The 20,779-nt window shown below is 43.6% G+C and overlaps 1 protein-coding gene across 1 annotated transcript in view; it reads right to left on the bottom strand.

Annotated features, from left to right (window-relative positions):
* The window catches only part of DGCR2 (DiGeorge syndrome critical region gene 2), an 82,595-nt gene that overhangs the window by 37,677 nt on the left and 24,139 nt on the right, over positions 1–20,779 (bottom strand). Inside the window, exon 3 of the mRNA XM_040416372.1 lies at positions 4,063–4,185. Coding sequence (XP_040272306.1) covers positions 4,063–4,185 — 123 coding nt within the window. The remainder of the gene's footprint in view (positions 1–4,062; positions 4,186–20,779) is intronic.

Raw genomic sequence — 20,779 nt, 5'->3', positions numbered from 1 at the left:
CCAGCAAGTTCACCCCAAGAGCAGACCGCAAGATGCTAAAAGAGGTATCCAAAAACCCTAAAGTGTCATCTCGAGAACTACAGCAGGCTCTGGCTACTGTTGATGTAGAAGTACATGCCTCTACAATCAGAAAGAGACTGTACAAGTTTAACTTGCATGGGAGGTGTGCAAGGAGGAAACCTTTGCTTTCCAAGAGAAACATCGAGGCCAGACTGACATTTGCCAGCGATAAAGTTGACAAAGACCAGGACTTCTGGAATAATGTTCTTTGGACAGATGAGTCCAAAATTGAATTATTTGGACACAACAGCAGAGGACATGTTTGGCGTAAACCAAACACAGCATTCCAAGAAAAGAACCTCATACCAACTGTGAAGCATGGAGGTGGAAGTGTCATGGTTTGGGGCTGCTTTGCTGCAGCAGGACCTGGTCAGCTCACCATCATAGAATCCACAATGAATTCTACTGTGTATCAGAAGGTGCTTGAAGAACATGTGAGACCATCAGTTAGAAAATTAAAGCTGAAGCGGAACTGGACCATGCAACATGACAATGACCCAAAACATACTAGTAAATCAACCAAAGATTGGCTGAAAAAGAAGAAATGGAGAGTCCTGGAATGGCCAAGTCAAAGTCCAGATTTGAATCCCATTGAGATGCTGTGGGGTGACTTGAAAAGGGCTGTACGTGCAAGAAACCCCTCAAACATCTCACAGCTGAAAAAGTTCTGCATTGAGGAGTGGGGAAAAATTTCCTCAGACCGATGTCGAAGACTGGTAGATGGCTACAAGAACCGTCTCACTGCAGTTATTTCAGCCAAAGGAGGTAACACTCGCTATTAGGGGCAAGGGTGTCCTATCTTTTTCCTCAGTTAGAATAGGCATTTTTGTAGAATGACATTTACAGAAGATCTTGAAAAGACTTTTCTTCAGTTTTCTTTGTTTAGTCGGATTACTTTAATCTCTCTGTATTGTTGAAACGGAGATGAAATAACCATTTATTAAAAATGTTACAAAAAACCACATGCTTTCAAAGGGTGTCCTAATTTTTTCACAAGACTGTATAAAAATGGGGGACGGGGGGGGACTTGTGGCAAGTGATAATGGGGGGGGGGGCGCACTGCGCCACCAATGAATGTAATTAAAGAGGACCTTTCATAGGTCCAAAGAATATGAACTTAGTAGCAGGCTGCATAGAGCGGCGCCCAGGGATCTAAGGGCACTTACTATTATTCCTGGGCGCCGCTCCGTTCGCCCGCTGTGGCCCCCGGTATTTTCAACATTCAGAGCAAGGAGGAGGAGACGCCAGTGTCTCTCCGTCTCCATGACAGCAGCGCTGTCCAATCACAGCACAGAGCTCAGAGCCAGGGAGAAAAAAAAAAAACTCCTTCGCTCTGTGCTGTGATTGGATAGCGCTGCTGTCATGGAGACGGAGAGACACTGGCGTCTCCTCCTCCTTGCTCTGAATGTTGAAATTACCGGGGGCCACAGCGGGTGAATGGAGCGGCTCCCAGGAATAATAGTAAGTGCACTTAGATCCCTGGGCGCCGCTCTATGTAACCTGCTACTAAGTTCATATTCTTTGGACCTATGAAAGGTCCTCTTTAACTCCTTTATACAATTGTCTGCAGCGGTATCACAGACCCGGACTCAATAACAGGGCATGCGATCTGTGGCAATTAACCGCTCAGATGTGGCACCTGAGGGGTTAATTGCCGCTTATCGCATGCCCTGTTATTAAGGCCGGGACTGTGATACCGCTGCCTATACTTATGTTTTACATTCATTGGTGGCACAGTGGCGACAGCTCCTCCCCTCCTCCTCCCTGCTATATCCCCATTGGTGGTAGTGGCGGCCGCGTCACAGTGGAGAGGGAGGGACTCCTTCCTTCTCCACTGTGCTACTGAAGACTAGAGAACTTAGGCTGCGCAGGAGCCCAGCGGTACAGTCGCAAATGGCGACAAGACTAAAAAGTCTTGTCGCCATCTGCAAATTTTAAGTCGCATTGGCGACCATTTTGGTCGCCATCTGGAGCCCTAAGACCTATCTTACACATTGGTGGCATATTGCTAGGATATGCCAGCAATGTCAGATAGGTGTGGGTCCTGTCACTGCAACCCGCACCTATACCTAGAACGGGGCCCCCAAAGTTAACAAGGGTGCACAGCACAAGCACTGCCACCCTCCTTTCACTTCTACAGGAGTGCCAATAACAGCCAAGTGATGACTATGCTATTTCCAGAACTCCCATGGAAGTGGCCGTGCTTACACGGTATGCTCTCCATTCACTTCTATGGAAATTCCACAATTAGCCGAGCGCATTTGATTGGCTCTTTACGGAACTTCCACAGAAGCTTTCACTTTGGGGGCTTGTTCTAGACAGTGGTGCAGGTCCCAGAGGCCCTAGTGATATGCCACCAATGTGTCAGATGGGCTTTTAAGGCTTTAATCAGCGATATAGTTTCTAATATAAAATGGTGTTTCTGGGAATAACACATTAAATTAATACGAGATGGGTGGGCGTCTGACATCCAGCATCTCCACTGTACAGCTGTTAGCGGCAGTCACAGATTCCGGAAGAGGACAGTGTACAAAGCCTTAACACAATGGCTAGTGGCAGTTCCTGAGTACAGAGCACGGTCACTGCAGAGTATATGAGGCGGGAGCACAGTTTACAGTTCATCGGTGGTTGTGCCAGGTGGCCAATAAATTTTTTTTAAAAAAATGTCTAATTTATGAAAGCGGTTGTCACATTACAACATCATCATCTCCTATCCACAGGGTCTGATAAAGTGGGATCCAACCACTGGGGCCCCCACCAATCACTAGAACAGGCCCTGTATGAATGGAGCGGCGGACACACTGTGTGTCCATTTAACTCTATGGGACTGCCAAAGATGCCCAAGCACCTGTACTCATCTCCTGCAGTCCCACAGAGTTGAATAGGGCAGCAGAATGCATGTGTGTCTGCCCCTCCATTCAAACGGGGGAACAAGGGACCCTGTTATTGTGATCAGTGAGACCCCCCCGTTGCCAGACCACCTCCAATCGAAAAATTACCAGTATCATATGAACAGGGGATAAGTTGCTGTAATGGGACAACCTCTACAACAAATATTGCAAGAAAAGAAGAGACGGATACTGGTTTATACCAAGCATTAGAAGAACTAACAGATCTATTCTGTTTCTATGGAGAACAGCTACACTTTCCTGTGCACTGGGTTTCGTACACAGGCTTTAAAATTCGGAAACCTTAAAGGGATTCTGTCACCAGGTTTCACCCCTGTCAGCTAAACATATGCTGATGTTCAGGGCCTCATCAGGATTCCTAATGTGGGCTTCTAAATGTGATCCGTAGCCTTATTTTGCTAAAAAACAGGTTTTACTAACCTGTCACTCAAAGAAATAAGGTGCCCAAGGGGATGTCAAGGGATGCAAGGTGCCGGCCGCACCCACCGCCGTTCGTGCCCAGCGCCGCCTTTTCAGACTTCTGCACCGCCTCCTAATCCTCTGTGCCGCCTCTCGCTCTCCCTCCCCCCTCCTCCTGCTGTAAGATATTGCGCGTGCGCACAGGGATCTGAAAGGCTGGCGCCAGAGTGCAGGTCATACCTGGGTTGAGCGAAGTGCCGGCGCATGCGCACTTCGCTTTAAGAAGCCAAATCGAGAAGTCTGCACGGGCGCATCAGGCAGAGCCCTGTGCACAAGCGCAATATCTTACAGCAGGAGGAGGGGGGGAGAGAGAGAGCGAGATGCGGCACAGAGGATTAGGAGGCGGTGCAGAAGTCTGGAAAGGTGGCGTTGGGCACGAACGGCGTTGGGTGCGGCCGGCACCTTGCATCCCTTGACATCCCCTTGGGCACCTTATTTCTTTGAGTGACAGGTTAGTAAAACCTGTTTTTTAGCAAAATAAGGCTACGGATCACATTTAGAAGCCCACATTAGGAATCCTGATGAGGCCCTGAACATCAGCATATGTTTAGCTGACAGGGGTGAAACCTGGTGACAGAATCCCTTTAAGTGACTGAATGTGGAGAACCTTGCCATAGGTCTTCTCTGCACTTACCTGGACAGTTAACTTCATCACTCTCATCCTCGCAGGTTGGCCAACCATCACACTGCCACTGCAAAGGAATACACTGGATCGCTCCACTGTGGCAGGCAAACTGCACATGTGTACAGCGCAATTCTAGAAAAGAAAGACACTTATGTAGAGCACACAATCACTAAATGTTCATATATTCTACAATAAAAGAAAAAAAGCTTTCTAAATTGGGTACATTTGAAGAGGAATAACATTCCAAGAGCTCTTTTGGACCTTAAAGGCGCCTTCACACGCGGCAGATTTTGTGGCAGAAAATTCTGCGACTGAAAATCAGTTCCATTCATTTAAATGAGGCAGGAAGGACATTAATTTCTGCAAGATCCATTCAGGTGAATGGAACTGATTTTCAGTCGCAGAATCTGCCGCGTATGAAGGCACCCTAAAGAGGTTGTCCAGTCAGCTAAAATGATCAGTAGATTTGCCTGCATCATACATGACTTACCAATTACCCCATTACAAATTTTACACAGTCAGATGTTCACGTGACCCAAAAAAAAAAATGCAGCATTTACAGTTGCAATGGGCGTCCCACCTGTACATCTCTGCTCCACCTTTCCTTTTTAGGGCCAGTTCATAAGACTGATTTCGAAAAACACGCTTAAAAAAATAAAATAAAAAAATCAGCACAGAATCAGTTTTTGTTTTCAGCATGTTTAAGACCCCCCCCCCCCCAGCCCTAATGATAGGTTAGTCGCCCAACAGCATTCCTCTCACCCACCTCAAACAAGAATGCTTGCAGGACTGCCCCCAAATAGGGTTTACTAAGCCACATGTGAACAAACTAGCTTGCTCCACCCATCACCAGTGTACAGGAGGCTGGATCTGTCCTGCATCACATTTTAGTTAATTATGCTTGTCACACAGCAAATTAAAGGGGTAATCCCATTATCAATGTAAAAGATGAAAATCAGACATCATATAGTACATGACAACCTCTTTCTAACAAAGCTAGAACCAGCCCTGTACCTGAAAGCTCAGGAGGAGTTTCCTTTCTCGGTGCGCGTGTCCTTTTTCTGCAGCTGGTGGCAGTTGAAGGATAGTGTCCACCTTTGGCTTAATTTATTGTAATTAATTCCAGTGATGAATATAAAAAAAAAAAAAACTGTGCTACGATTTTCTGGTGCATGTAGTAGTGTGAATGCACGCATAGGTCAGTTAAATAAAGCAGAAAAGATCCCGTCTGTGCAGTGTTACGGGAGCAGCGTGCTGTGTGGGCAGAATTCCCAAGTCGAGAAGAGGAAGAAGAGTCCACTGTGTGGCTTCTCCAAGCCTTGCAGACCCCCCCCCTCTTCCCCGTCTCTACAAAACCAGGCACAATGGCAAATGCAGGATTCATTAGGAAAACCATATCTGAGGGGAGAAGGAATCAAGAAGGCCGACAACCCACAAATTACTCCAATACAACCGGTATACAGGGTGGGCCATTTATATGGATACACCTTAATAAAATGGGAATGGTTGGTGATATTAACTTCCTGTTTGTGGCACATTAGTATATGTGAGGGGGGAAACTTTTCAAGATGGGTGGTGACCATGGTGGCCATTTTGAATCCAACTTTTGTTTTTTCAATAGGAAGAGGGTCATGTGACACATCAAACTTATTGCTGCACATCTCGTATCTTCACAGCATAGACGATTGCCTTCAGATGATACGAGATGTGCAGCACCTGAAACTACGGATACTGAAAGCCTGTGCTAGCAATTCTCCTGCGGTGTTACTATCAGTGTGTGAAGAGTGGGAGAAGAGGGTTGCATTGACAATCCAACACAATGGGCAGCACATTGAACACATTTTATAAGTGGTCAGAAACTTGTAAATAACTCATGAAAGAATAGAGTTATGTTAAAACCAAGCACACCATTGTTTTTCTTGTGAAATTCCCAATAAGTTTGATGTGTCACATGACCCTCTTCCTATTGAAAAAACAAAAAGTTGGATTCAAAAAGGCTGACTTCAAAATGGCCACCATGGTCACCACCCATCTTGAAAAGTTTCCCCCCTCACATATACTAATGTGCCACAAACAGGAAGTTAATATCACCAACCATTCCCATTTTATTAAGGTGTATCCATATAAATGGCCCACCCTGTACACAAGAGTCTCTATATTATTCTTTAATAATGGCCTACCGTGCACTATATAGGCAAAGAAAACAATCCCAGAGAGCTTATTTAACCCCTTAAGGACTCAGCCCTATTTCACCTTAACCACCTCCGGACCGCTGTACGCAGATTCGCGTTCCGGAGGTGGCAGCGCTGCGCACAGTCACGCATATACGCGTCATCTCGCGAGACGCGAGATTTCGCTCCAAGCCGGCCCGCGCATGCGCATCGCGGGCCGGCAAAAGTTAAAGAACAAGTTCGTCACCAGCCTGCCAGCAATGATCATTGGCTGGCAGGCTGGCGATTTTTAAAAAATCCAATCACAAGCCATATAACAGATCATATTAGTAAATATGATCTGTTATATGGCTTCTCTGCTCCTGTGCTGGTCCTTTTCGTCGGTTGGATCCAGCAGAGAAGCAGACATCACTGTGAGTACACCAAACACTTCACTGTAGCCCCTGATCACCCCCCTGCACCCCAATTAACCCTTTGATCACCCCTTTGATCGCCCCTGTCAATCACCAGTGAAAGGAAAAAAAGTGATCAGTGTAAACTGTCACTTTTTTTTTTTCACTAGTATTGGCTGTTAGGTTTTAGGGATAGTTTAGGCCCCTTGGTTAGGTAGTTAGCGCCCACCCCACCGCACCGCAGTCACTTTTATTCGCTGAATAGCGTATCGCTAATCAGCATTTGTACTTTTATAGTATCTGTAAGTGATCAAAACTGATCACGGTCAGATCTATAATAGTATTAGTGTCACTTTAGTTCGCCCTCCACCCAAAACGCAGTGTTTGCCCGATCAGGCCTGATCGGTCGCCCACACGTGCGTTCACCCACGCCCGCCCCACCGCAGTGACAAAAAATATATATTTTTTGATCACTGCACATTCATTTTACACGCACTGCGGCGATAAAAAAAAAATCAGTTTTGATATTTTTTATCAACCGCAGCGGCCTCTGGTACTTCGCTAGCCTCCCCTTTGTAAGACAGGTTTGCTTTTTTTCTTGGGTAGTCTCAGGGAATACCCCTAAATTTAGTAGTCCAAAATGTCAAACAGGGGGTATTCTTCTGAAGAGGCCTACAGGATTCTGACCCAGTCGGATGAGGAGTGGGAACCCTCATCTGACGAATCTAGCGGGTCAGAATATGAACCTGTGGAAAGCAGTGGCTCTCTGACCCAAAGTTCGGACGAGGAGGTGGAGGTCCCTGGCAGCACCAGGCGTACCCGGCCCCGTGTCGCTAGACCACAGGTTATGCAGGATCCGCTTCAAGAGCAGCAGAGTGGGGCTGTCGCTGCCGGATCACGTGGTGAGGCATACACCAGCAGCGCAGCCCTCCCTGGACCTAGTACCAGCACTGCCGTACAACATGGTGACGTGGCGAGCACCAGAAGGGCAGTTGAAGCTGGTACGGTGGCACGTGCAGTAGTTACCCCGTCGCAGCCACCGCACAGACAGGCCCGTAGAGCCCCTAGAATCCCTGAGGTGCTGGCAAACCCTGATTGGCAGTCACCAACTTCAGCCGCACCTGTAGTTACCCCTTTCACCGCCCAGTCTGGAGTTCGGGTTGAGACGGCTCAAATCGGTTCGGCCCTGGGATTTTTTGAGCTGTTCTTGACTGCGGAGCTCTTGGACTTAGTCGTGGCAGAGACCAACCAGTATGCCACACAATTTATATCCGCCAACCCGGGAAGCTTTTATGCCCAGCCTTTCCGGTGGAAACCAGTCCAAGTTTCCGAAATTAAAATTTTTTTGGGCCTTCTCCTCAACATGGGCCTGACAAAAAAGCATGAATTGCGGTCATATTGGTCAACGCACCCGATTCATCACATGCCCATGTTCTCTGCTGCTATGTCCAGGGCACGATTTGAGGCCATCCTCCGTTTCCTGCATTTTAGCGACAACACCACCTCCCGTCCCAGAGGCCACCCAGCTTTTGACCGGCTCCACAAAATTCGGCCCCTCATAGACCATTTCAACCAGAAATTTGCAGATTTGTATACCCCCGAGCAAAACATCTGCGTAGACGAGTCCCTAATACATTTTACCGGGCGCCTTGGCTTCAAACAGTACATCCCAAGCAAGCGTGCCCGGTATGGGGTCAAATTGTATAAGCTCTGTGAAAGGGCCACAGGCTATACCCACAAATTTCGGATCTATGAGGGAAAAGATCAGACCCTGGAGCCGGTCGGTTGCCCTGACTACCTGGGGAGCAGTGGGAAGACAGTCTGGGACTTGGTGTCACCCTTATTCGGCAAGGGGTACCATCTTTATGTGGACAATTTTTACACAAGTGTGGCCCTCTTTAGGCATTTGTTTCTAGAACGGATTTGCGCCTGTGGCACCGCGCGAACTAGTCGCGTGGGCTTCCCCCAACGGCTTGTAACCACCCGTCTTGCAAGGGGGGAGAGGGCTGCCTTGTGTAACGAAGAACTGCTCGCGGTGAAATGGAGAGACAAGCGTGACGTTTACATGCTCTCCTCCATTCACGCAGACACGACAATCCAAATTGAGCGAGCAACCCGTGTTATTGAAAAGCCCCTCTGTGTCCACGACTATAATGCGCTCATGGGAGGGGTGGACTTCAATGACCAGATGTTGTCTCCGTATTTAGTTTCCCGCAGAACCAGACGCTGGTATAAGAAGGTGTCTGTATATTTAATTCAATTGGCGCTCTACAATAGTTTTGTTCTCTACAGTAAGGCTGGGAGAACACGATCTTTCCTCAAATTCCAGGAAGAGATCATCGAGAACCTCCTTTACCCAGGAGGTTCCGTGGCCCCATCCCCCAGTGTAGTTAGCCGTCTACACGAGCGACATTTCCCCAGTGTCGTTCCTGGTACCTCAACCCAACCGTCACCCCGAAAAAGATGTCGTGTCTGTAGCAGGAGTGGAATAAGGCGTGACACCCGCTATTTCTGTCCTGACTGTCCGGACCACCCTGCCCTATGCTATGGAGAGTGTTTCCGGAAGTACCACACACAGGTACACCTAGCATAGGGATTGCATCTCACAGGACAGGCACACAGGGCTATTAGGGCCCTTTTACTCTCAGCTGCTGCAAACCTCTCCTTTCACCTGGGATAAAGTGCATAACGTACTTCGCCACATCTTTGGGCGATTTGCGCTTTGCACATTGTCCCATGGGGAAGGAGAGGTTTGTTCTATAAAGGTAAAAAAAACTAAACAAAAAAAAAATTACCGGTAAGTAAAAAAGTTAAAAAAGTTTAAAAAAGTTAATATGTTCTGTTCTAAAGTTAAGTTATTGCTTTGCGGCCTGGTTTTTTCTTTTTTGTTTTGTTTTTTTTACCTTCCAGGTGGACCAACCGATCGACCAGCTGCAGCACTGATGTGCATTCGGACAGAAGCATTGCGCTGCTGTCAGATTACACGCAAGTCGGTGTATGCGGCGCTGCAAGACGAGATTTCTCCTCTGCAGTAAAAGATATGTTTGCCGAGGCATATGAGCTGAGGAGGTGGCGGTGTTCATATACTTTGGCAAACACTTTGTATATATAAAAAAAAAAAAATCCCGGCAATGATTTATTCATCCACATCGATTGATGTGAATGGAGAAATCGGGTTTGCCAGGGCATACGAGCTGAAGTGGGTATGGATGTTGGGCGGAGCTCCTATGTCCTGGCAGACGCCTTTCCCCTCCTTTTTCTTTTTTTGGCAGAGATTTTTTCATCCACATTGATCGATGCGAATGAAGAAATCTGTGCCGTTCATTTTTTTTCTTTCAGCCCAGAGGCTGAACGGAAAAAAAAAATCTCATTACCCGTATGCTCAATATAAGGAGAATAGCAGAAACTCCTAATGCTGGGCATACATGTAATGATTGCGGAGACCCTCAAATGCCAGGGCAGTACAAACACCCCACAAATAACACCATTTTGGAAAGAAGACACCCCAAGGTATTCGCTGAGGGGCTTATTGAGTCCATGAAAGATTGAAATTTTTGTCCCAAGTTAGCGGAAAGGGAGACTTTGTGAGAACAAAATCCAAAAAATCAATTTCCGCTAACTTGTGCCAAAATTTTTTTTTCTTCAATGAACTCGCCATGCCCTTTATTGAATACCTTGGGGTGTCTTCTTTCCAAAATGGGGTCACATGTGGGGTATTTATACTGCCCTGGCATTTTAGGGGCCCCAAAGCGTGAGAAGAAGTCTGGTATCCAAATGTCTAAAAATGCCCTCCTAAAAGGAATTTGGGCACCTTTGCCCACCTAGGCTGCAAAAAAGTGTCACACATGTGGTATCTCCGTATTCAGCAGAAGTTGGGGAATATGTTTTGGGGTGTCATTTTACATATACCCATGCTGGGTGAGATAAATATATTGGTCAAATGCCAACTTTGTATAAAAAAAATGGGAAAAGTTGTCTTTTGCCAAGATATTTCTCTCACCCAGCACGGGTATATGTAAAATGACACCCCAAAACACATTCCCCACCTTCTCCTGAGTACGGAGATACCAGATGTGTGACACTTTTTTGCAGCCTAGGTAGGCAAAGGGGCCCACATTCCAAAGAGCACCTTTCGGATTTCACAGGTCATTTACCTACTTACCACACATTAGGGCCCCTGGAAAATGCCAGGGCAGTATAACTACCCCACAAGTGACCCCATTTTGGAAAGAAGACACCCCAAGGTATTCCGTGAGGGGCATGGCGAGTTCCTAGAATTTTTTATTTTTTGTCACAAGTTAGTGGAAAATGATGATTTTTTTTTTTTTTTTTTTTTCATACAAAGTCTCATATTCCACAAACTTGTGACAAAAAATAAAAACTTCCATGAACTCACTATGCCCATCAGCGAATACCTTGGGGTCTCTTCTTTCCAAAATGGGGTCACTTGTGGGGTAGTTATACTGCCCTGGCATTCTAGGGGCCCAAATGTGTGGTAAGGAGTTTGAAATCAAATTCTGTAAAAAATGACCTGTGAAATCCGAAAGGTGCTCTTTGGAATATGGGCCCCTTTGCCCACCTAGGCTGCAAAAAAGTGTCACACATCTGGTATCCCCGTACTCAGGAGAAGTTGAGGAATGTGTTTTGGGGTGTCTTTTTACATATACCCATGCTGGGTGAGATAAATATATTGGTCAAATGACAACTTTGTATAAAAAAATGGGAAAAGTTGTCTTTTGCCAAGATATTTCTCTCACCCAGCATGGGTATATATAAAATGACACCCCAAAACACATTCCCCACCTTCTCCTGAGTACGGAGATACCAGATGTGTGACACTTTTTTGCAGCCTAGGTGGGCAAAGGGGCCCATATTCCAAAGAGCACCTTTCGGATTTCACAGGTCATTTTTTACAGAATTTGATTTCAAACTCCTTACCACACATTTGGGCCCCTAGAATGCCAGGGCAGTATAACTACCCCACAAGTGACCGCATTTTGGAAAGAAGAGACCCCAAGGTATTCGCTGATGGGCATAGTGAGTTCATAGAACTTTTTATTTTTTGTCACAAGTTAGTGGAATGAGACTTTGTAAGAAAAAAAAAAAAAAAAAAAATCATCATTTTCCGCTAACTTGTGACAAAAAATAAAAAGTTCTATGAACTCACTATGCCCATCAGTGAATACCTTAGGGTGTCTACTTTCAGAAATGGGGTCATTTGTGGGGTGTTTGTACTGTCTGGGCATTGTAGAACCTCAGGAAACATGACAGGTGCTCAGAAAGTCAGAGCTGCTTCAAAAAGCGGAAATTCACATTTTTGTACCATAGTTTGTAAACGCTATAACTTTTACCCAAACCATTTTTTTTTTACCCAAACATTTTTTTTTTATCAAAGATATGTAGAACTATAAATTTAGAGCAAAATTTCTATATGGATCTCGTTTTTTTTGCAAAATTTTACAACTGAAAGTGAAAAATGTCATTTTTTTGCAAAAAAATCGTTAAATTTCGATTAATAACAAAAAAAGTAAAAAATGTCAGCAGCAATGAAATACCACCAAATGAAAGCTCTATTAGTGAGAAGAAAAGGAGGTAAAATTCATTTGGGTGGTAAGTTGCATGACCGAGCAATAAACGGTGAAAGTAGTGTAGGTCAGAAGTGTAAAAAGTGGCCTGGTCTTTCAGGGTGTTTAAGCACTGGGGGCTGAGGTGGTTAAAGGGCTTCTGTCACCCCATTAAACCGTTTTTTTTTTTTTTCTTTACTAATAATCCCTATAGTGCGATCTCATCATACATAAGCTAATTAATGATTTTCGTTCAGTAGAATTTGCTAAAAATCGATTTTTGAAATATGCCAATTACCTTGCTACCAGCAAGTAGGGCGGCTACTTGCTGGTAGCACCCGCATCCTCCGTTCGTAATGACGCCCCCTCCGCATGCTGATTGACAGGGCCAGGGAAGGGAATCGTTCTCTGCTGGCGCTGTTAGAATTTGAAATCTCGCGCCTGCGCCGTACCTGTCTTCAATCGGCGCAGGCGCACTGAGAGGCGGCCGCTCGCTCGACCGCTCCATCCTCAATGCGCCTGCGTCGATGAGATTTCAAATTCTAACAGCGCCAGCAGAGAACGATTCCCTTCCCTGGCCCTGTCAATCAGCATGCCGAGGGGGCGTCATTACGAACGGAGGATGCGGCTGCTACCAGCAAGTAGCCGCCCTACTTGCTGGTAGCAAGGTAATTAGCATATTTCAAAAATCGATTTTTAGCAAATTCTACTGAACGAAAATCATTAATTAGCTTATGTATGATGAGATCGCACTATAGGGATTATTAGTAAAGGAAAAAAAAATAATAACGGTTTAATGGGGTGACAGAAGCCCTTTTAGGACCAGGTCATTTTTTGAAAATCTGACCAGTGTCACTTTAAGTGCTGATAACTTTAAAACGCTTTGATTTATCCAGGCCATTCTGAGATTTTTTTTTCATCACATATTGTACTTCATGACACTGGTAAAATGAAGTCAAAAAAATTCATTTTTATTTATAAAAAAATACCAAATTTACCAATTTTTTTTTTGAAAAATTGCAAAATTTCCAAGTTTCAATTTCTCTACTTCTATAATACATGGTAATACCTCCAAAAATAGTTATTACTTTACATTCCCCATATGTCTACTTCATGTTTGGATCATTTTGGGAATATTTTATTTTTTGAGGATGTTACAAGGCTTAGAAGTTTAGAAGCAAATCTTGAAATTTTTCAGAAATTTTCAAAAACCCAATTTTTAGTGACCAGTTCAGGTCTGAAGTCACTTTGCGAGGCTTACATAATAGAAACCACCCAAAAATGACCTCATTCTATAAACTACACCCCTCAAGGTATTCAAAACTGATTTTACAAACTTTGTTAACCCTTTAGGTGTTCCACAAGAATTAATGGAAAATAGAGATACAATTTAAAAATTTCACTTTTTTGGCAGATTTTCCACTTTAATAATTTTTTTCCAGTTACAAAGCAAGGGTTAACAGCCAAACCAAACTCAATATTTATGGCCCTGATTCTGTAGTTTACAGAAACACCCCATATGTGGTCGTAAACAGCTGTACGGGCACACGGCAGGGCGCAGAAGGAAAGGAATGCCATACGGTTTTTGGAAGGCAGATTTTGCTGGACTGTTTTTTTTGACACCATGTCCCATTTGAAGCCCCCCTGATGCACCGCTAGAGTAGAAACTCCAAAAAAGTGGCCCCATTTTAGAAACTACGGGATAGGGTGGCAGTATTGTTTGTACTAGTTTAGGGTACATATGATTTTTGGTTGCTCTATATTACACTTTTTGTGAGGCAAGATAACAAGAAATAACTGTTTTGGCACCGTTTTTATTTTTTGTTATTTACAACATTCATCTGACAGGTTAGATCATGTGATATTTTTATAGACCAGGTTGTCACGGATGCGGCGATACCTAATATGTATACTTTTTTTTATTTATGTAAGTTTTACACAATGATTTCATTTTTGAAGCAAAAAAATATCATGTTTTAGTGTTTCCATAATCTGAGAGACATAATTTTTTCAGTTTTTGGGCGGGTATGATTTTTGCGGGATGAGATGACGGTTTTATTGGCACTATTTTGGGATGCGTGTGACTTTTTGATCGCTTGCTATTACACTTTTTGTGATGTAAGGTGACAAAAAATGGTTTATTTAGCAGAGTTTTTATTTTACATTTTTTACGGTGTTCATCTGAGGGGTTAGGTCATGTGATATTTTTATAGAGCCTGTCGATACGGACGCAGCGATACCTAATATGTATCCCCCCCCCCCCCTATTTTTTACCAATTTTTTTTTAACTTTATTAATGTAAAGTCCTGTCTACAGCCCACACTCCGTGAAGATATAAGTGAGGGACATGAACATGTGGAGTCACTGTGGGTGCAGATACATGGAGCTAAAAACAACAATAAATTACTAATAGGAGTTTACTATAAACCACCTAATATACCAGAGTCCACAGAAAATCTACTACTAAATGAGATAGACAAGGCGGCAAATCATAATGAGGTGGCTATTATGGGGGACTTCAACTACCCAGTTATAGACTGGGAAACTAAAACTTGTATATCTCATAAAGGAAACAGGTTCTTGGCAATAACCAAAGACAATTACCTCTCCCAACTGGTTCAGGACCAGACTAGAGGGTCGGCCATACTGGACTTAGTATTAACCAATAGACCTGACAGAACAACAGACGTGCAGGTTGGGGGGACACCTGGGAAATAGTGACCATAAAGTAATAACCTTCCAATTATCATTAAAAAGAGCGTTTCTACAGGGAGGAACAAAAATACCAAACTTTAAAAAAGCTAAATTTAGCCAACTAAGAGAGGCCATAGGCCTAACTAAAAGGGATAAAGTCCTCACAAATAAAAATACAGCCACAAAATGGGATATCTTTAAAAGCATCCTAAAATCTCATTGTGAGAGGTACATACCGTATGGGAATAAAAGGTTAAGGAACAAAAAGAAACCAATGTGGATAAACAGAACTGTAAAGAAAGCAATAAATTACAAAAAAAAAAGCATATAAAACACTAAAACAGGAGGGTAGCACTGAAGCACTGAAAAACTATAAAGGAAAAAAATAGAACATGTAAAAAACAAATAAAAGCGGCCAAACTAGAGACCGAGAGATTAATTGCCAAAGAGAGTAAAACTAACCCTAAAATGTTCTTCAATTATATAAATGTTAAAAAGTATAAATCTGAAGGTGTCGGCCCTTTAAAGAGTAATGAGGGGGGAGTCGCAGAGAGCGACGAGGAGAAAGCAAAGCTGTTAAAAAAAATTTTGCTCCAATGTATTCACTGAGGAAAATAAACTGTCAGATGAAATGCTGAATGTTGAAATAAATTCCCCATTAAAAGTGTCCTGTCTGACCCAGGAAGAAGTACAACAGCGACTTAAAAAGATTAAAATAGACAAATCGCCAGGACCGGATGACATACACCCCCGTATCCTAAGGGAATTAAGTAATGTCATAGCCAGACCCTTATTTCTGATATTTGCAGATTCTATACTGAAAAGGAATGTCCCACAGGATTGGCGCATGGCAAATGTGGTGTCAATATTCAAAAAGGGTCCAAAAACAGAGCCTGGAAACTATAGGCCGGTAAGTTTAACATCTGTTGTGGGTAAACTGTTTGAAGGTTTTCTGAGAGATGCTATGTTAGAGCATCTTAACGGAAATAAGCAAATAACGCCATATCAGCATGGCTTCATGAGGGATCGGTCATGTCAAACTAATTTAATCAGTTTCTATGAGGAGGTAAGTTCTAGACATGACAGCGGCGAATCAATGGATGTCGTATATCTGGACTTCTCCAAAGCATTTGATACTGTACCACACAAAAGGTTAGTATATAAAATGAGAATGCTCGGACTCGGAGAAAACGTCTGTAAGTGGGTAAGTAACTGGCTCAATGCTAGAAAACAGAGGGTGGTTATTAACAGTACACACTCAGATTGGGTCACTGTCACTAGTGGAGTACCTCAGGGGTCAGTATTGGGCCCTATTCTCTTCAATATATTTATTAATGATCTCGTAGAAGGCTTGCATAGTAAAATATCAATTTTCGCAGATGACACTAAACTGTGTAAAGTAATTAACACTGAAGAGGACAGTATACTACTACAGAGGGATCTGGATAGATTGGAGGCTTGGGCAGATAAGTGGCAGATGAGGTTTAACACTGACAAATGTAAGGTTATGCACATGGGAAGGAATAATGCAAGTCACCCGTACATACTAAATGGTAAAACACTTGGTAACACTGACATGGAAAAGGATCTAGGAATTTTAATAAACAGCAAACTAAGCTGCAAAAAAACAGTGTCAGGCAGCTGCTGCCAAGGCCAATAAGAAAATGGGTTGCATCAAAAGGGGCATAGATGCCCGTGATGAGAACATATTCCTACTACTTTACAAATCATTAGTCAGACCACACATGGAGTACTGTGTACAGTTCTGGGCTCCAGTGAACAAGGCAGACAGAGCAGAGCTGGAGAGGGTCCAGAGGAGGGCAACTAAAGTAATAACTGGAATGGGGCAACTACAGTACCCTGAAAGATTATCAAAATTAGGGTTATTCACGTTAGAAAAAAAGACGACTGAGGGGAGATCTAATTACTATGTATAAATATATCAGGGGTCAGTACAGAGATCTATCCCATCATCTATTTATCCCCAGGACTGTGACGAGGGGACATCCTCTGCGTCTGGAGGAAAGAAGGTTTGTACACAAACATAGAAAAGGATTCTTTACGGTAAGAGCAGTGAGACTATGGAACTCTCTGCCTGAGGAGGTGGTGATGGTGAGTACAATAAAGGAATTCAAGAGGGGCCTGGATGTATTTCTGGAGCGTAATAATATTACAGGCTATGGCTACTAGAGAGGGGTCGTTGATCTAGGGAGTTATTCCGATTGCCTGATTGGAGTCGGGAAGGAATTTTTCATTCCCCTAAAGTGAGGAAAATTGGCTTCTACCTCGCAGGTTTTTTTTGCCTTCCTCTGGATCAACTTGCAGGATGACAGGCCGAACTGGATGGACAAATGTCTTTTTTCGGCCTTATGTACTATATGTTACTATTTGGGGAAAATTAAGTTTTTGTTTATTTTTACTTGAAACTTAATTTTTTTGGGGGAAAACTATTTTTTCAACTTTTTTTTTCACTTTATGACTTGAATTTTTGGGGGTATATTCCTTTACAATGCATTCCAATACTTCTGTATTGGAATGCACTACGGGTTACGGAACCCCCCCACGCATTAAGCCGAGGTGCCTGCTCAATGATTTGAGCAGGCACCCTGTTCCGATCACCGCCTGGCGGTGATCGGAACAACACATGACGTACCGGTACGTCATATGTCCTTAAGGACTCGGGAAACATGACGTACCGGTACGTCATGTGTCCCTAAGGGGTTAAAAGGGGTTGCTGTCCTGAGGATAGGTCATTATTATCACATCTGGGGGTCCAAGTCAAGACAACTTTCTGAAACCAAACTGCCATCTTAGGCAGGGCTCCAGACTGCGACTAATAGGAGCATACTGCAACCCACAGGCTAGAGTAAAGGCTGCAGTCATCAGTTTAAGGTCTGCGGGATTTACACACACATGCACGTGATTTCATGTTGTTATCCACAAAAAGTACACTTTACTTGTATGTTGTTTCTCTTCCTTCTTAACATGATTTCCACCTATTCAGTGATTCAAATTAAATTAAAATTTAAAAAAAGTATAAAAAGGAGCCGCTAAGTCCTGTTCACATGTGATCAGAGGTTCTATCAGGGCAACATGCAACATCAACAGACCCCAACAGGGGCTTTCGGACACCATTTGGAAAGCCACGATGCTAGTGTTTGGACGGAAAGTAGTTAAAGTCCCTTAGGTTTTTTGTAGAAAGTTGGTGTTGTGGGCCCTTTGGCCTCCTTGGCCAGCAACAGCTATACGGACAGGAAGCAACACTGGCACCTTGAATTCTGCCATATACAGTGAGGAACAGAAGTATTTGAACACCCTGCGATTTTGCAAGTTGTCCCACTTAGAAATCATGGAGGGGTCTGAAATTCACATTGTAGGTGCATTCCCACTCTGAGAGACAGAATAAAAAAAAATAAAAAAAAGAAGTAAAAGGAAAATCGCATTGTATGATTTTTAAAGAATTTATTTGTCTTGCACTGCTGAACATAAGTATTTGAACACCTGAGAAACAGCAAGAATTCTGGCTCTCAAAGACCTGTTACTGTGCCTTTAAAAAGTCCACTCATATATCTAACTTAGTTGCACCTGTCTGAGCTCTATAAAGACACCTGTCCACCCCACAGTCAGACGCCAACTACTACCATGGGCAAAACCAAAGAGCTGTCAAAAGACACCAGAGACAAAATTGTGGACTTCCACAAGGCTGGAAAGGGCTACGGGGCAATTGCCAAGCAGCTTGGTGAAAATAGATCAACTGTTGGAGCAATTGTTAGAAAATGAAAGAGACTACAGACGACTGTCAGTCTCCCTCGGACTGGGGCTCCATGCAAGATTTCACCTCGTGGAGTATCACTGATGATAAGAAAGGTGAGGAATCAGCCCAGAACACCAAGGGAGGAGCTGGTCAATGACATGAAGAGAGCTGGGACGACAGTTTCAAAGGTCACTGTCGGTAGAACACTACGCTGTCATGGTTTCAAATCATGCATTGCACAGAAGGTTCGCCTACTCAAGTCATCACATGTCCAGGCCCGTCTGAAGTTTGCTAATGACCATCTAGATCAGGCATGCTCAACCTGCTCCCTCCAGCTGTTGTAAAACTACAACTCCCATCATTCCCAGACAGCCTACAGCTATCAGCCTACAGAAGGGCATGGTGGGAGTTGTAGTTTTACAACATCTGGAGGGCCGCAGGTTGAGCATCCCTGATCTAGATGATCCAGAGGAGGCATGGGAGAAAGTCATGTTGTCAGATGAGACCAAAGTAGAACTTTTTAGTCTCAACTTCACTCGTCGTGTTTGGAGGGGAAAAAAGGATGAGTTGCATCCCAAGAACACCATCCCTACTGTGAAGCATGGGGGGTGGTAACATCATGCTTCGGGGGTGCTTTTCTGTGAAGGGGACAGGACGACTTCACTGTATTAAGGAGAGAATGATGGGGGCCATTTATTGTGAGATTTTAAGTAACAACCTCCTTCCCTCAGTCAGAGCATTGAAGATGGGTCGTGGCTGGGTCTTCCAACATGACAATGACCCGAAGCACACAGCCAGGATAACCAAGGAGTGGCTCCGTAAGAAGCATATCAAGGTTCTGGAGTCTCCAGACCTAAATCCAATAGAACATCTTCGGAGGGAGCTGAAACTCTGTGTTGCTCAGCGACAGCCCCGAAACCTGACAGATCTAGAGGAGATCTGTGTGGAGGAGTGGGACAAAATCCCTGTTGAAGTGTGTGCAAACCAAGACAAATACATTCTTTAAAAATCATACAATGTGATTTCCTAAATTTTTTTATTTTTATTCTGTCTCTCAGAGTGGGAATGTACCTACAATGTGAATTTCAGACCCCTCCATGATTCGTAAGTGGGAGAACTTGCAAAATCACAGGGTGTTCAAATACTTCTGTTCCTCACTGTATACACAAAGTCACTGGGTGGGGAGGTTCAATGAAAAGTTTAGGAGACTGGTTATTATAAGACATAAAATACATTTTGTACAGGGAGCAGGCATCATGTGATATCAAATATAAGGATGTCATTTATAAATCACTCAGATCTGATGATGAACGTGTAGAACAAGTGAACGGCCAGTTCTTGGATGGCGTTCAAATAGCCAAGCTAAGGGAAAAAAATTATTTTGTTGCTGACCAAAAAGCAACTCAAAAAGCTGTTCAATGTCAGACTCAAAATGGACAAAAAAAGATTTACTCTGTACTACACCGCTATTACACATGACCACATCAAAAGCTACCTAAATGCAAGCAATACAAATAGAAAAAGCTCCCTGTGTGAACATGTACATCATAGAGCACCCCGCCTCTGACTCACAATGAAGAACCACTCGGTGAAAAAGACTGTTCCCTCCATGCCCTACATATAACACTACGTTTCTCCTGTTGCTTCCCTTTAGGGCTCATGCATACGGCCGGTCTGCAAATTGTGAGTCCATGAAACACGGATATCGGCCGCATGCATTCCACATTTTGTGCAACAGAACATCCAGCCCATAATAGAACAGTCCTATCCTTGTCTGTAATGCGGACAAGAATAGGACATATTCTATTTTTTTTTTTTTTCACCTTTCTTCACTTTATTTATGGTTTAAAAAAAAAAATACACCATCTCACAGGGCTACCAAATAAAACTACATACATACAAACCCCATGGTCCCCCTGGTGGAGCAAGGAGAGGAAAGGTACAAAAAAAAAAAAAAAAAAAAAAAAAAAAAAAAAAGCACTACAACTATATACCATAAAGCCCATAATTTGGGCCATACTTCTGGCTTATTTTGGGAAGTACAGGTTCTTCTAAAAAAAATTAGCATATTGTGATAAAGTTCATTATTTTCTGTAATGTACTGATAAACATTAGACTTTCATATATTTTAGATTCATTACACACAACTGA

Source organism: Bufo bufo, chromosome 2 (genome assembly GCF_905171765.1).
Source record: "Bufo bufo chromosome 2, aBufBuf1.1, whole genome shotgun sequence".
NCBI classification, from domain to species: domain Eukaryota; kingdom Metazoa; phylum Chordata; class Amphibia; order Anura; family Bufonidae; genus Bufo; species Bufo bufo.
This window is presented reverse-complemented; position numbering and strand designations above follow the sequence as displayed.